This window comes from Alexandromys fortis, unplaced genomic scaffold (genome assembly GCF_014885135.2).
Source record: "Alexandromys fortis isolate MF-2015 unplaced genomic scaffold, M_Fortis_MF-2015_v1.1 scaffold_30, whole genome shotgun sequence".
NCBI classification, from domain to species: domain Eukaryota; kingdom Metazoa; phylum Chordata; class Mammalia; order Rodentia; family Cricetidae; genus Alexandromys; species Alexandromys fortis.
The window spans coordinates 283,353-301,282 of NW_026067922.1; the positions used below are offsets into that span (position 1 = coordinate 283,353).

At 41.3% G+C, this 17,930-nt stretch overlaps 1 protein-coding gene across 1 annotated transcript in view; it reads left to right on the top strand.

Moving 5' to 3' along the window:
- Window positions 1–799: 799 nt before the first annotated feature.
- Window positions 800–17,930, top strand: part of Atad2b (ATPase family AAA domain containing 2B) — a 134,845-nt gene continuing 117,714 nt past the window's right edge. Inside the window, exon 1 of the mRNA XM_050141885.1 lies at window positions 800–1,446. Coding sequence (XP_049997842.1) covers window positions 1,240–1,446 — 207 coding nt within the window. The 5' untranslated portion in view covers window positions 800–1,239. The remainder of the gene's footprint in view (window positions 1,447–17,930) is intronic.

Consider the following 17,930-nt stretch of genomic DNA (forward strand, 5'->3'; position numbering starts at 1 on the left):
TTATTATTCCATCCATAATAGCAGATCTTTTCATATTATGTGTGCTTTATTTTTCCCCTTCCTTTGGAAATGTTTTGTTTTAATTTTGCTTATGGGTGCACAGTAGGAGGCTGCTAAAATCACTCAGGAAGATCTGGCTAAAGTCATAGGAAACAACACTGCTTCTCTATGCTTAAAGATGAGGTGCTCCTCATCTTGCCTTTAACCCCTTTAATCCCTGGGTCTTTAAGAGTTCAAGGCCAGTCTAGTCTGCGCGGTGGGTGAAAAAAGATGCAAGGCTCCTAAGTTGTTTTTTCTTTTTCCTTTCTCAGTTTACCTTGACTACCGAGGAGGTGTCCTTCCTCTGCCATTCTCGTTTGTACAGTCGTGCAAAGTGCAGCCCAAGTTCATTAAAGGTCTTGCCTTAGGCAGCTAGGCAATTGGAACTGCCCCCCCCCCCCCCCCCCCCCCCCCCCCCCCCCCCCCCCCCCCCCCCCCCCCCCCCCCCCCCCCCCCCCCCCNCACCGCGCCCTCTTCTCCAGTCTCCTTCCATCCCGCGCCTCACAGGCCGTTCCTTGCGTCAACCAGGCCACCGCAGGGGTCGCGGGTGTCTAGGGGCTTCGGTCCTGGCTGGGCGTTGAAGGGTCCGGGCTACGTTCCACACGGGAACCGGTCCCGCACCCTAGTCGGCGCTGCCCATCCCCCAGTCTAGACAGGCCAGGGAAACCTAGCCCCTCCGAGTTCACAGCACAGAGCGCCTCCCTCGCTCCCCCGCCGGGCGCTGACGTCACGGGTGGGCGGAGCCTATGGAGGCTGCGGAGAGGAAAGGGCTGCGCGTTCTTGCAGCGCCCCGCAGCGGCCGAGGCCGGAAGCGGCCTTGTCGGCCCTGCGGCGCCAGAGCCCTGACGCACGGTGCTCGAGAGAGAGAGAGCGAGCGAGCAAGCAAGAGAGAGGGAGAGAGAGAACGAGAGAGAAAGGGGCAGACATGGCGGCTCCGCTCGGCTCCCGCTGAGGACGGCTGAGCAGGAGCTGGGTCTGTGCGGCCGGCCTGCAGCCTCGCTTCCGCCTCCCGCTCCCCGCCTCCTCGCGCTGCCGCTGGCTCCTGCCCCTCTCTTGCTTGTCGTGGCCTGCGTCCCAGAGAGGCAACGCGAGCCGGCCCGGCGAGGCTCCGCTGGCCCTGACTGCCTGCCGGCGCGCCGGCCTTCCTCGCCTCTCCCGGGAGCGGCGGGCGCGGCGTGGACCCAGTCCTCTGGCTGGACCATGGTGAACACCCGGAAGAGCTCTCTGCGCCTTCTCGGGTCCAAGTCTCCTGGGCCCGGGCCTGGGCCTGGGGCCGGAGCGGAGCCGGGGGCGACCGGCGGCAGCAGCCATTTCATCTCCTCTCGGACCCGCTCCTCCAAGACGCGCGCGGCCAGCTGCCCGGCAGCCAAGGCCGGGGGAAGCGGCGGCGCCCTGGACGAGGCCCGGGTAAGAGCGGCGGCCCGCGACCGAGACTTGAGAGCGCCTGCCCGGCCGCCCGGGCTTTGTCTGGCCGGAGACCGTCTGCGGGTGCGGTGGAGGGTGGCAGCCGCCAAGGGCCGTGACTCCAGCACCTCTGCTGTGCCGGCCCGGTTCTTTTGTGTTAAAGAACAGCACTCGAGTCCGCGGGAGAGGGCTCTTGGGGTCCTGTTCGGGGACATTAGAACGGTTTGCCTTCCGTGTCCTTGCGCGGCTTCGGAGGGGAATTCTAGAGGAAGCGAGAACCCAGGGCTGCTGTCCCTGGCTTGGAAGGGGAGAAGAGAGAAGTGAAAGTTTTCCGCGGTGTCAAAGCCTTCTTGAAAGTGTGTCAGCTCCTGCCGCTGTCTAACTGAGCTTACTTAGTTTGGGGGTGGTTCAAGTTGGTAAGGAAGTGAACAGAGCTCCAGTTGGCAGGCAGGCAGGGATGCTGAAAAAAGTTTGTAGCTCCTCTGACACCAACTTTAAAAACAAAACCGACGCTTAACGCCTCCCTAGGCAAGACAGATGAGACGCGGCGCTGTAAGCTGTCGGGTGAACCGAGGTCCTGCTAGAGAGCAGAGTACTTTTAAGTCACAACAGGAGTGTGTAGAAAGAAAGGTGTCGAGTGGGCACCATCATTCCGAAGTGACATGCTTTCTACGTTTCTGTTGAGGAAATGGGTTACAAAAGCCAACCTAGCACTGTTGTCCATACAGTTGCAGAAGTGGCACTCGAAGAAGCAGGGGATGACTTAGTTCTGTGAAAAGACGAGATCTGAGACCCTGAACTTCCCTCACCCACAGTGCAGAACACGAACCTGGCACAGGTGTCACTTAAAGTTAGGGAGACGTGTGCGTTCCTACGAGATTGGGTCTGAATTCAGTGAGCCAAATGGATAATGCCTAGAAAGCGATTAACTTCTCGAGAGACTTTTGGCTGAACCGTGTTATTTAAAATATCCCTTTAAATTCACACCTTTTTTCTTACTTATCCTATGTAAGGGTCTGTAGGGATTTACAAAGTTTTGATTGTTTATGTAAGTTTTCTGTTTTATACTGTTTTGACACCACGCAGAATGAAATTTAGTATAAACAACAGAAATATTTTACCATGCTACGAAATATATTCATTGTGTCTTTGGAAATCTTTTTCTGTGAAAAATCTGAAAAGTATTTTTGAGCTGTCTTAATTTAGTAGACTTTTAGGAGTGTATAGATCTCTTTGGTTGAGCTAAGTGTTTTAAAGATTTTTTTTCCTGTAGAAACTACCCTAACGTATACACATTTCTTAACTTAGAACTGACGCTGTCACAATCTTAAATAATTTTAAGGAACAGTGTGGCCTCTACACTTAAGTGCAAATAAAATATTTAGAGTGTAGGCATGTAATTGTATCATGTTCTGAATGCCTAGTCTATTAGAGGAGTGTCAGACTCATCTGAGGCAATTAGCTCACCTCCCTCTGTCAGTCTGTGGTCCCGTGTTTGAATTCAGAGATCTTATGCTGTCCTTACCCCCGAGGAGTAAGGTGAGGTAATTTGTCAGGCAGCTGTTAGGAGATGTTAAAAGGCAAAGAATCAATAGTCTAATGTAGAAATGAACACTTGGTAGCTTTTAAATGGCTAGAATGAAAGTGATTGTTTTTCTAGAAGGATACTAATGAAACATTATTTTGAGAACTCTTTTTAAAAGTGTTTTAAAAGACTATAAACAGTTGTCTCTTAAGATTTACTTTGAAATATTTGCCTTTTACTCTTAAAGGGATTTATGTTATAGCTGTAGCAGATGATGAATCTAATTGCTTTCTCTGAGAAATTTTTAGAGATATTCTCATACTGTGAGCTATTGGACCTATAGAAGAGGAAAAGATACAGGTCTGAATTTATTAAGTTTATGAAATGTTACATATATGAAATATGTTGTGTATTTCTTTCTTAGGTATTCCGGAAGTAAATTGATTTGAATGTGGTTAGCTCTTTAATTTGTTTTGTTATAGGAATGTAGCTCTCCTAGTTCACCCTTTCTAGTATACTTAAGCATACCCTCTGTATTGGTGGGGTCTTTAATAGATTATTTCTTCCTGTCTGCAAAGCCTAATTTGATGAGAATTGCTTACTACTTTATTCTTTTTTGGGGAGGGGGTGTTTTGAAACAGGTTTCTTTGTAGCTTTGGAACCTGTTCTGGGAGTAGCTCTGTAGACCAGGCTGGCCTTGAACTCACAGAGATCCACCTGTTTCTCCCTTCCAATTAAAGGCAACTACTTTGTTGCTTTAGAAGACCCTCCTTTTTATATTAAGAAATGTATTCCTCTTTGTACCATAGAGATCAAGGCGTTCTTTTTTTTCTGCTTTTGTGCTGTTTTTCACATTTTATGTTAATCTTTCTCCCCTTCTCATGATTTTAAATTATTTTCATTCACTTTCTTATTTGTTTATTTGATTTAGGAAATCATAGCACCAAGCATTATTCCTAGAGTTTTGTCTTAGTCTAAAATGGTATCTGTGTAGTGAAGCAGATCAACTAGAAGCATTCTGCTTTATTGGAATGATAAAAAAAAAAATCTTTTCTACTTTTAATGTTTTTTAAAAACATTTTATGTGCATTGGTGTGAAGGTGTCAGATTCCCTGGAACTGGAATTATAGACAGTTGTGAGCTGTTATGTGGGAATTGAACCCAGGTCCTCTGGAAGAGTAATCAGTGCTCTTAACCACTGAACCATCTCTCCAGTCCCTTACATTTATTTTTTAAGTTAATTTTTTTGTTTGCTTTGTTTTAGGCAGGGTTTTGCTGTATGTTTTAGGCTGTCCTAGAATTTGCTAGGTAGACCAAGCTGTCCTGGACCTTGAGATTGCTTCTACTGCCTCTGCTTCCCAAGTTCTGGGATTGCATTCATGTGCCATCAGTCCAGAGCCTGAGGAGTTTGGGGATAAGAATAAGCCTGTAAAACGCCCACCACCATGAAAACCACCAGAACAGCAATTACTTCTGTAGTTTTTCTGCTCTCTTTAATACGTCCATTTTTATGTTTTCTGTTTTTTCTCTCTCTTTTTTTCTTTCTCTTTCTTTCTTTTTGGAGACAGGGTTTCTCAGTGTTACAGCTCTGACTGTCCTGGAACTAGCTCTGTAGACCAGGCTAACTTCAAACTCAGAGATCCACCTGCCTCTTCTTCCCGAGTGCTGGAATTAAAGGAGTGCACCACCACAGCCTGATTATATATTATTTTCCAACATATCATTATTTCCTTTTCTCTTTGATGCAGATATTTTTTGTCAGTATGATACAGTTTATTTCTTTTTAGGTGTGATGCAATATTTTTAGCTGTAGTCAATAGGCTATATAGTAGCTTTCTAGAATTATTTATCTGGCAGAAATGAAACTTTGTTGGCTTTGACCACTGCCTCCCTGTTCTTTATTCCTTTAGCTCTTGGCAATCACCCTTGTTCCTTCTGCATATTTGAGTTTGCTTGTCTTCTGTTTTACACACAAATGAGATTATTTAATTTCTGGCTTAGTTCACTTAGCATAATGTGCTCCAGGTTTGTCTGTGCTGTAAGTTTCAACCTTCTTAAAGGTTGAAAAATATTCCAGGGTATATACTTACTATCTATCTATCTATCTATCTATCTATCTATCTATCTATCCATCCACACATACATAGACCATATTTTCTTTATTTATTTACCTGGCATATGGCAATTAATATTGTTTTTATATTCTGGTTGTTGTGCATAATGCTACAGTGGACATAGGAATGAAGTTACCTCTTTAAAATATGTTGTTGTTATTTTTTATTTTTTGGAGACAGGATTTTTTTGTATAAGCCCTGGCTGTCCTGGAACTTACTCTGTGGACCAGGCTGGCCTTGAACTCAGAGATCTGCCTGCCTCTGTGTTGGGATTAAAGGCCTGGGTTACCACACCTGGGCACGTCATTGATCGCTTGATTTTAGTTTCTTTGGGTAAATATCCAAAATTGAGATTTCTGAAAGATGTGGTGGTTCCATTTCTATTGTTTTGAGGATCCTCCATTGTTCTCCAGGGTTGTTATGCCATCTTACCTTCCCATCCGTTAGGTGGGCTTCCCTTGCCTTGCTCACATCCTCATCCTCACCATCACTTAAAGGATTGTGGGTTTTTTTTTTTTTTTCTTCGAGACAGGGTTTCTCTGTGTAGCCATGGTTTACCTGGAACTTGCTATGTAGACCAGGCTGACTTCAAACTCAGATATCCAGCTGCCTCTGCCTCCTGAGTGCTGGGATCGAAGGTGTGCACTACCATACCCTATTTGTTTTGTTTTTGTTTTTGTTTTTTTTTTTTGTTTTTGTTTTTTTTTTGTTTTTTTTTTTTTTTTTTTTTTTTTTTTGGTTTTTCGAGACAGGGTTTCTCTGTGGCTTTGGAGCCTGTCCTGGAACTAACTCTGTAGACCAGGCTGGTCTCGAACTCACAGAGATCGCCTGGCTCTGCCTCCCGAGTGCTGGGATTAAAGGCGTGCGCCACCTTCGCCCAGCCTCACACTCTGACACCCTGCTATTTGGTAGATGGCTTAAGAATAATGTTTTAGCTGGGGTCTAGTGGAACACGCCTTTAAGCTTCAGAGGCGGTGGCTAGTGGCAGGGTATCTCTGAGTTCAAGGCCAGACTGGTTTACCTGTTCTACTGGTAAACTGCTTCAGGGCAGGTAGAACTGTAAGTAAGTTCCTGTCTCAAAAAGATAAGCACCTCCAAAAAAACCTAGTAATTTTTTTTTGTAATAGCTATTCTGTGTGGGATGATATCTTATTAAATTAAAATTACACTTATGTATTGATTGTAGAAGTATATATATTATGGTACATATCTGGAGGCCAGAGGATAATTTTGGGGAATTGGTTTTCTAACCTCTGCCCTATGAGTCTCAGGGATCAAACACAGATTGTTAAATTTGGTAGCAGGTGTTTTAAACCTACTGAACCTTTCCTTAGATATTTTTTTATTTGTATTTTTCTTTTCTTCCCCTTGGGACAGTTTCTTTGTGTAGCCTTGGCTGTCAGGGAGACCATACTGACCTTGAACTCGGAGATCCTTCCACCTCTGCCTCAAGGGCTAGGATTAAATACTTGCACCACCACCTCACAGCAGATTTGTTTTTTCCTTCCTTCCTTTTTTCCGTTATTTGAGACAGGGTTTCTCTGTGTAACAGCTCTTTTGGTCCTGTAGCCAGTCTGGCCTCAAGCTTATGAGATCCTCCTGCCTCTGTGGTCTTACCACTACCGGGACTAATTTGTATTTTTCTAATGAGTTGTACGATTTAGCAAATTTTCAATATTATCATTTTTGTATCTTCCGAAGAATGTCAACTGAGGGTTTTGTTTTTTGTATTTCTTCTTTAATTCCATTAATTCCTCTTTTTAGAACCTACTCCAACATCTTACATAAACAAGATGCTCAATGAATATCTGCTGATGGATGAATGAGTAGCATATTGAGGAGTTGACCCTTTTTATGAAACTCTGGTGCCAAGGCTTTAAGAATAGAGGGCATATGAAATTTAGCTCAAACATTAAAGACTATACATGTATATGTGGTAGGCATATGAGAAAACAAAATGAATTGATTCTGATGAAATCAAAGGTGTAGCTAAAACTTCAATTACAGTTCTGAATTCTATCTACTGAATCTTTTAGTGGAATTTCATGTTCTTTGTTGTTGAGATGTAGCTTCAAAGAAGATAGGGTTTTCTGTGTTGCTTAGGCTGTTTTTGTAATTTCTATCTCAGCTTCCCTCCCATTGAAGCTGGGATGGTAAGCATACATCAACTTGCCTTACATGTTCTGCAAGTTGAGATCTGATTCACAGCATAGTCTGCGTGAGTTGCCCTTCCTGGAGTTATACAGTATCATACTTGAATGTCATTTGACTTTTGGAGTCCCCAGCCTTCAGCACAGTGCTTGGGATGAAACAGATATATCACAAAATCTGGGCCTCTTAATTTTTAAAGCCTAGTGGGAAAGAGAAAAATACACACTATAAAAATACAATTAAACCTTTTAAGTCTGGTGTCTTCTTGTCTACATGTATTGGGGTAATTTGTCAGCCTTTTAGAGCTATCAGTTTTACACTCAGTCCCTGTGTGAGTTTTGGATGGAGCCAAAAGCATCTGAAAATTATATTTGCCTAATCATTGTGTCAGAGTTTTATATCCATTCTGGTCTCCTTTTAGGTCTTTAAGGTCTTTGACACTCCATTTTGTGTCAAATTTAGATTTAGATGAGGAAACAATACTGTTGTAGAGATTTGACAGAAGCCTGTGCTTAGAGAGAATTACTCTAATGTGCTACCCAGCTTCTTTGCATGTTATGGTTAGTGAGTTTAGAGTATTTGGGAGGGACTGAATGGAGTGGTCTGGTACTTTTGAACTTTGAATTTTTGAGTTACTTTAAAAACTTGTCAGCCATCATGTTTTATTTTTTGTAACAATGCAATTTCAGAGAAATAGAGGTAAATTAAAATTCTTGTGTTAATATTTTTATTTATTGCAAAACCTCTAGTGTTAGCCAATTCTTTTCCCTTTAAAAGTAGTAAATCACTTATTAAATACTTGGCCTTCAAAGTGATACAGAAAAAATACAGTCCAGAAACAGCAGATGGACTGGTGAGATGGTCACACAGTAAAAGCACTAGCCAGTAAAGTCTGACCCCTTTGGCTCCTGAGAAGAAAAGATAATGAAACATGCATGAACCAACTCTCACAGTGGTCCTTTGACCTCGGTACATGTGCACACACACAAACAAATGTAAAACAGAAGTCTAGAGCTAATTCCTGTTTGACAACTTTGCAATGTTTTCTCTTTCGTTATACTTATCTATTTCATTTTGAGACAATACGTTGCTATGTTAAGTCTCAAGCTGGACTTGAACTTGAAGTGGGCAATGCACCTGCTTCTTCTCTTAAGTGCTAGGATTATAGATTTAGGTTACCATACTTGGTTCCAGCAAGATTTTTGGATTTTTAATATTTTAACATCTAAACCTTACTTTTAGAAGAAAATTTCAGTAAAAAGTCGAGGTTGGAAATGCAACAAATTGTAAAGTCATTTTTACAAAGTTTTACTATTTAGTATAACTAGTTTATAAGTGTCTACCTTGATGAATGATGATAAATCCTAAGAATTTATATAAGGAGGTTTTTAAAGAATATATTATTATTGTTGTTAGTGTTGTTATTTTAGAGAATTGCACTATAGAGCCCTGGCTGGCCTGGATCTTACGATATGAACCAGGCTGGATCAGAAGAGATCCACTTGTGTCTGCTTTCTGAGTGCTGGGAGAATAAATGGTATGCACCACCATGCCTGGCTTTTATTTTTGTTTTATTTTTTTAGTTTAACGTGCAAAATAGTAGGTTTCATTAGGGCTTTGCTAATGAAATGATAAGTAAATGGCAATAACCCTCACTTGGAGTGCTGCTGAGGTTATAGCGTGGATCACTACATCTAGTTTCATATAGTGCTCGGCATCAAACTCAGTGCTCATACATGCTAGACAAGCATTCTGAGCTACATCCCAAGCCACTTATTACAGTATTTTCATATATATATATTTCATTATCTTTTCATTGTTAGGAGTTAACATATTTTTGTAGTTAATATTTCATTGGTGATCTGCTAGAAAGGCATTAGCACAGTTAAAAACAAAATACTGAGGTATTTATCTTTTTAATAAAGACTAGTCTCTCTAGGTTCCAGAAAACAGTACTTACTTGGTAGGGTAGGGTTACCACATGCCCTTGTTAGCTCAGGACAGTGCTTACTTGCCTGTGCTTGTGCCAGAAGGATCAGTGCCATCAACGCTCAGTTGGACATGGTTTATGTGCATGTACTTGCGTTTATAAGAGTAATATTTGGTTTTAGAGCTCTTTTTTAGTTTTTAACCCTTTATTTTCAGGCTCTGAGTGGTTGTGGATACATATAGTCACTGTCTAATGGCTGTCTGTTACTTTGTAAAGTGTATCCATTGAGTTTAACTATCTACTCTAAATGGTGAATACATAGACTCTTTCAATATTGCTGCAATTAAAACCTTTATATAACACCTCTTGTAAATTTGGTGTGGGAATAGCTTTGAGATAGAGCCCAGGAATGAGTAGAATATGCATGTACTTAAAAATGGTCACTCCAGATTTTCTGTTTTTGTCTCTGTGTATAAGAGTAGTGTATAAATGTTGCTGTATCCCCACATTTCTGTGGATATTTAGTTATTTTAATATTATTTACCATTTCTTTAACCTCTGGATTTTTAAGCACTCATTATAGCCATCCTAATTTTATTTTGATTTCATTTATAAAATGCCAGTTAAGATCTTTTGCCCTAATACCCCTCTATTTTTTTAATTTTAAAGAAATATTTATTTTTTAAAATGTACATCTGGGTTTTGCCTGCATATATATGTGTATGAAGATGCTAGATCCTCTGGAACTGAGTTACGGACAGTTATGAACTGCCATGTTGGCGCTGGGAGTTGGACCTGGGTCCTTTGGAAGAGTGACTGACTAGTGCTCTTAACTGCTGTGCCTTCTCTCCAGCCCCTATGCTTTTTGTTTTTGGACTTTTTTTTCTTGTTTTACCAAGTATTCCAGATCACTGATTGTGTGTATGAGTGTGTGAGAGAGAGCAAGCGAGCATACATGCATGGATGGGTACCTATGCTCATGTGTACACATGAGTAGGTCAGAAGAGGACACTGTGTATCTCTCTGTCTTTCTCCACCTTGCTTTGAGACGGGGTTTCTCACTGAACCTGAACTCACTGTTTTTTGGCTAGGTTGGTGGTAGGCAGGCTCCAGCAATCCTCCTGTGTCTGCCGCCCACCTTCCACCACTGTGCTGGAATTACAGGTATATATGATCATTCCTGACTTTTACTATTTATTTATTTATTTATTTATTTATTTATTTATTTATTTATGTTTATTCGAGATAGGGTTTCTCTGTAGCTTTGGAGCCTATTCTAGAACTAGCTCTTGTAGACCAGACTTGTCCTCAAACTCAGAGATCTGCCTGTCTCTGCCTCCTGAGTGCTGGGATTAAAGGTGTGCGCCACCACAACCGGCCTGAGTTTTATTTCTTTCCTTTTTTTCTTTAATATTTATTTATTTTGTGTACAATATTCTGTCTGTGTGTATGCCTGAAGGCCCGAAGAGGGGACCAGACCCCATTACAGATGGTTTTGAGCCACCATGTGGTTGCTGGGAATTGAACTCAGGAGCAGGCAATGCTCTTAACCTCTGAGCCATCTCTCCATCCCTTTTTTGTTTTCTTAAATATTTATTTATTTAGTATACAATATATCCCTTCAGGCCAGAAGAGGGCACCTAACCTCATTACAGATGGTTGTGAGCCACCATGTGGTTGCTGGGAATTGAACTCGGGACCTTTGGAATAGCAGACAATGCTCTTAACCCCTGAGCCATCTCTCCAGCCCCTGAGTTTTATTTCTAATGTGGGTGCTAGACATTTGAATTGAGGGTACTCATGCTTTTCCAGTGAATAGTCTTACCAATGAACTATTTGTCCAGCCCAGCCCAGTTATTTTTAAAAAATTTTTTATTCCATGATATGGGGGTACTATTTATTTTTGACCTTGCGTATACACACATAGTTTAACTTATTCTCTCCCCAACCCCCTTTCTGTTTTTATTTTTCTGACATGGAGTCTGGCAGTCTTGTCTAGGCTGTTGTTGAATTCCTGGGCTCAATTGATCTTTCCATTTCAGTTCTGAGTAGGTGAGAATACAGATAGGTGCTGCACTCTTCAAAGACAGTCTCACTCTGTAGCCTAGGCTGACTTGAAATTAATGCTAGTATTGCCTTATCTTCTGAGTTCTGGGATTTATAGGTGTGAGCCACCAATCAAAGCTATCTGTCTGTCCGTCCGTTTGTCTGTCTGTCAGTCTATTTATTTATTTTGGTTTTTCCAGAAGGGTTTTTCTGTGTAGTCTTTCTTGGTTGTTGGCTGTCCTGGAACTTACTTTGTAGACCAGGGAGGGTTGCATTGAACTCACAGAGATCCACCCACCTCTGCCTCCCAAATGCTGTGATTAAAGGCATGTACCACCACCACCCAGCTGCTAACATCATTTTTATATTTAAAAAAGAACTTAATTTTTTTTTATTTGAATGAGTGTTTGCTTGTAAGTATGTTTGTGTACCTGGTGCCTGTGAGGGTTGAGTAGGGCTGAGGGAGGTCATTGAGTACCCTGGAACTGGAGTTACTGATGGTCTGAGCCTTTGTGTGGGGTGCTGGGAAATAATTCTGAATCCTTTGCAAGAGCAACAAGTATTGAGCCATCTCTCTAGTCCCAGCCCTGTTTTAAATTCTGGGGCATGTTAATATTCTAAAACCTAAGTACTTTTTAATTTTTGGGGGTTAATTTTTAACTAGAGATTATAGGGTTTCTTAAAAAATGTGCCTAGAGCTTGTTATGCTGGTGTACACATGTCATCCCAGTGCTCCAGGGGTAAGGACAGGAGATTGGATAGCCTGGGCATATTAGATCCTGCCCTCCCAGTAAGCCCTACTGAAAATTTGTAGATAACTTTTGTAGAGAATTAACACCATAATAATTCATCTAAGGAGGAGAACGGACCACCTCTTAGATGACAGTTTCATAGTTTTTTCTTTTTCTTTTTGTTGTTGTTTTTTTGATAAGGTTTCAATGTGTAGCCCTGGTTATCCTGGAACTCTTTGTAGACTAGGCTGGTCATGAACTCAGAGATCTGCTTGCTTCTGCTCCTGTATTGCTGGGATTCTGTGCACCACTACTACCAAATTCAGCAACTTATCTTAACTACTGAGCCATCTCCAACCCTAGAGAAAGTCTCACTGTGTTAATAAAGCTAATCTTGAACCCAGGGCCCAAGTCTTCCTCAGGATTTGTCCTTCAGAGTAGCTGACTGGCACAAAGATGTGTCCCCAATTAAGATTCCATCTATGGGGCTGGAAAGATGACCTAATGGATAAGAGTGCTTGCTGCTCTTCACAGGAACCAAGTCTGGTCCTCAGCACCCACATTCTGGTGGCTCACAGCACCTGTAACTTCAGTTCCAGTGGATCTGATCTGATGCTGTCTTCTGGTCTCCTTGGTCATCTGTAAATACCCCCACCTCCATAAACATATATACATATGATTAATAATTAAAAATTAATTATTTTAATCCCAACATTGGAGAGGCAGAGGCAGACAGATTTCTGAGTTCGAGGCCAACCTGGTCTACAGAATGGGTTCCAGGACAGCCAGGGCTGTTACACAGAGAAACCCTGTCTATCAAAAACCAAAACCAACCAAACAAAATCTACCTAAAACTTCAACTGTTAACACTTTTTTTTTTTTTTTAAAAATTGAAACTAGTTTTCATGGTACAGGTTAGATCAGTGGTTCTCAACTTTCCTAATACTTCCACCTTTTAGTACAGTTCCACATGTTATGATGACCCCCAACTGTAAAATTATTTTTGTTGCTACTTCATAGCTGTGCTAATGTTATGAATCATAATGTAAATATTTGAGATAAAGATGTGCCAGTGTGGTCATGGCCCACAGGTTGAGAACCACTGAATTAGCGTCAAACTCACCCCAATTATCTTGCTTCTGTCTTCTGAGTGCTGGAATTGTAAGTTTGTGCCATCTCATCTAGCTTGTTTTTCTATTAAATTCCCCTTTTATAGCTGGGCGGTGGTGAGACATGCCTATAATCCTGCACTCAGGAGGCAGAGGCCGGTGGGGTGGATCTTTGTGAATTCGAGGCAGCCTGGTCTACAAGAGCTAGTTTCAGAACAGGCTCCAAAGCTACAGAGAAACCCTGCCTCGAAAAACAAACAAAAAAAAATTCCCCTTTTATATCTTCCAAGAATAACTTTTTAATGCTGGGCGATGGTGGCGCACGCCTTTAATCCCAGCACTCGGGAGGCAGAGGCAGGCGGATCTCTGGGAGTTCAAGACCAGCCTGATCTACAAGAGCTAGTGCCAGGACAGGCTCCAAAGCCACAGAGAAACCCTGTCTCAAAAAAACAAACAAAAAAAAGAATAACTTTTTATTTTTGACACAGGTCCTACGTAGCCTAGACTGGCCTGGAACTTTGGGCAGTTTTGCAGTTTTGCTGTCTTGGTTGTCTAGGTCCTTGGATTATAGAAATATATCACCACAATTCCCAGTATGGTCTGTGTTTGTAACATTATCAGTAAAGTAATCTAGCAGAAAGTTTAGTGTGATAGCTTACTCCTGTAATCCTAGCACTTGAGAGGCTGAGGTAAGGGTGACTGATTCTTAAGTTTGAGGCTAACCCAGACTATAAAGTGAGTTTCAGGGTAGCCGGGGCTACAGAGTGAGTCTCAAAAACAACAGCAACAAAAGAGAAGAAAAGACCTTCCTTTTCTCCCTCCCTTCCTTCCTGACTCTTTGAATTTTTTTTTTTTTTTTTTGGTTTTTTTGAGACAGGGTTTCTCTGTGGTTTTGGAGCCTGTCCTGGAACTAGCTCTTGTAGACCAGGCTGATCTTGAACTCACAAAGATCCGCCTGCCTCTGCCTCCCAAGTGCTGGGATTAAAGCCGTGCAATATGAGAAGTTTCTTCTGTGTCTCTGAGCCTCCTCTGCCCGCTTTAATTTATGGGCAAGCCTGCTACCACCTTTCTTGGACTGTCTCTTATGTGTAGAATAGAGAGAGGTGTTGAACATAGGGAGAGCTTTATTGGACAAGGACAGCTGTAACATCTGAGATCCAGCAGGGGCAGAGGGATCTCATTGTGTCCAGTTTGAGTAGAGCTGGGAGTTTGTTGAAGCAGGGGGATTCATAGCTGGGAAGAGGTCATCCCTGAAGTCCCTGTTTGGTTCGGTAGGGACGTGGCCCAGGACACAAGGTCAAGATTAGTTGATTCTCTCTCTCTCTTTCTCTCTCACTCCCTCTCTCTGTGGTGTATGAGAGAGAGAGAGAGAGAGAGAGAGAGAGAGAGAGAGAGAGAGAGAGAGAGAGAGAGAGAGAGAGAGAAGTAACCCTTTAGTACCTGTCTTCTGGGACTGTAGGCAAACTTGGAATAGTGGATATCCCCACAGCCCAGTTTTGACATAGTACAGGCTGAGATTTACTTATTGTGACTCCACTTGGAGCAGTTACTAGAAAAACTGGCTAGCAGTGTCTTGGCTACCCCTAAGCACTCTCTAGGGAAATGATGTCAGGGGACATAGAAATCCTGGGGACACTTCGTCAAGACCAGCAGTTTTCTGGAGCCTGCAACTTCACCCAGCTCAAGACCAGGCTGTCTTTATAGCTTCTGCATTCAAGAAAGTGTACCCCACAGCTTCTTGGACCTGGATGTTTGTTTGCTCTGTCTCCCTTTCCTTTTTTTTAATTAATTAATTTATTTATTTATAAAATTATTTATTTTATATAGTGTTCTGCCTGCCCACCAGAAGAGGGCACCAGATCTCATTACAGATGGTTGTGAGCCACCATGTGGTTGCTGGGAATTGAACTCAGGACCTCAGGAAGAACAGCCAGTGCTCTTATCCTCTGGGCCATCTCTCCAGCTCCCTTTCCTTTTTTTGAGACTGGGTCTTGCTATGTAGCCTTGGTCATTCTGGGATTTTGTGTAGAGGAGGCTGTCCTTGAACTGAAGATGATTCTGCTGTCTCCTCCCTCTTGCTGGGATATAGGTATGTGCTATATCATGTCTTTCCTCTCTTTTGGGGCAAGTAAAATCACTGGGGTTAGAGTTGTTTGTATTTTAGTTAAAACTTTTATTTATAATTGTGTGTATATGGGTGCATGGTGTGTGTGTGTGTGTTTGTGGTGTATGCATAGGACACATCTGCCACAGCGTGCATATGGAGGTCAAAAGACAACTTTGTGTAGTCCATTCTCCTTTTATCTCCACTTGGATCTTGGGAATCAAATTCAGGTTGCCAGGCTTAGGAAGCAAGCAGCTTTTCATGCTGAGAGATGCCTTAGTGGGTCTGTATTTTAATTTTTATAGACTTGCCCTACAAAGAGACTAAATAAAATTGTACCTACTCTGCAATAGTCTTAGCATTTACGTTTTTACATATACATTAGATTTTAGGAACTAGGTTTTAACTTGAAAGGTAGGAGCTACCACATCACTTACAATCTTAGTATATCAGACATGAATAGGTCCTTAATAAATGGTGTGGGAGTAGTGAATCAGTGAAGATAAAGAGCTACCAGTATCTGTATTTGAGATCATGTCCACTGTCCCTTACTCTTTTAACAATACAGTTGCAGATTCACAGTGGTGGTGCTGCAGTGTGGGGTTGAGGCTAACGTCTAAGTATGGTCTTTTTCTCCATGGTGTACGTGTAGCATCTGTTCCCACTGCCCACTGTTCTTTAATTTCATTCTCAGAGCCTTGGGTCATGATATTCCTGAGCTATAATCTCAGGCCTCTTTGTCATTTTCAGGTAATGTAAAAATTTCAGATTAAAAACAAAAATGATCATCCAGAAAATTTTGTCCAAAAGATGTATACTTAAGTATTGTAGACTGTTTTTATTTTTCTGTAACTCCTAGCCAGCTTTTACTCGCATTTTTGTGCTTACATATATTTTATAATGATAGTTTAGAAACAGTATAGTAAGTGTTGCTTTCGGGATCTTTGAGGAATATTCAGGGCTTTTTGTATGCCTGTAGTTTCAGGACTTGGTAGTCAGCACTGGCCTCAAGTCAATAAAGAGCAGTCCAAGTTTTGTTTTCTGCAGTCATGGTAACTGCTACCTTTGTGCATTCTTTTTACAAATGAAAGAAAAGATCAGCTGCTTTGAGCTTTCTAATGAGGCCTGGAATACTTCTAGCCTAGGCGTCCCCCCAAAGGTGGTTTTATTAAGGAAATTGAAAAGACTGTTCATACCTACAGACTTTATTATCTAACTGTAGGACCTTTGTCTCTATTAATAGTTATTGTTTCTGGATTTGCATTTTTTTCTAAGAATTTTGTGCTATTATAGTATTTATAACATTGTTGTGACTCTATTAGCCTGATGAATTGTGTTGCTTTCAAGTAAGTCTTTCACTCCTTCTCTTAATGTCTTCTATACATAGTAGGTTTTCAATAAATGTTTGTTATTGATTTTATTTTCTTAGTCTAAAATTTTTCCTACTCATGTATTTTAATTACTCTGACAGATTGCTAAATGGTGTGGGTAGGTTGCATAATCTCTCTGAAACATCTTTGTCATGAAGCTAGTAACACCTACCCTGAAAGGGTTAGGTTATAATTAGTTAGTAAAATGCTTTGAAGATGAAAAAGCTAAGGTTGAATATTACGATCAACCTATTAAAAGTAAATTGTTAGTATCAGTTTTGTAGATAAAAAGCTTTCTCAAACCTTGAAGTTAATTAAATGGTGTTAGAGTAATTATTTTGTACCTATTTACATCTGATTATTTATATTACCTAAATCCTTAGATTCTTTTGCAAGGAGGAAGTCTTTTGTAATATTGTTTATGTTGAGGTCTGGTGTTTGTTATGTCCATGTTGAAACCCCCTCACAGTAAAAAATGAATACACAGGTATATGAATGTATCAGTTACGATGATGTGCCTCAGATGATACTTGGACTGTGTTATTTACCTGAGGGCCTTAAACTTCTACATACTAAGCATCATTTAGAGGCCCTTGTTAGACTCACTCCATCTCCAGAGATTCTAGTTCAGCAGGTTATATTATATGATGACTAATACAGGTAAATTCTGATGCAGGTGGTATTTGAACAGCAGTTTGAGTGATACTTTTTTTTTTCTCTGTGTAGCTGGGACTAAAGCCATGTGCTACCAAGCCTGTTCCAAAACTAGTATTCCTTGCTTCTTCTCTTTAAATGATCTTTTCTTTCTTTTTTTAATTTTTATTTATTCTCTCATACAGGACATACCTTCTACAGCTTCCCCTTCCCCTGCTTCTGCCTCCAAAGTGCTGGCATTAAAGCCATGTGCCACCACACTGGGCCCCAAACTTCTTAATGTTAAAACTAAAAGGGTCACTAGGATACGAGAATGGTCAGTAGCAAATATAAAAACTTACTTATTGATTTAGAAATTTATATGGGCAGATTACTTAAAAATTACTAGACCTTAGAAAATTTACTTTTTTTTTTGGTATGTTTAATTTCTTATTACATAGTGCTTGTTTGGGACCACTTTAGTACTAGCAGATAAAGACTTTTGTCAGATAAAATTGTCAAATAATGACATATAAATATACACATTAGGAAGACATAATAACTTAGGTTAGATTTTTTTTCAGGAAGATTTAGTGGGAAAAAAAAAAAAGGATCTTAAACTGGGTGGTGGTGATGCTCGCCTTTAATCCCAGCACTCAGGAGGCAGAGGTAGGCGGATCTCTGTGAGTTCGAGCCCTCCCGCCCTCCCTTTCTTCTTTCTTTCTTTCTTTCTTTCTTTCTTTCTTTCTTTCTTTCTTTCTTTCTTTCTTTCTT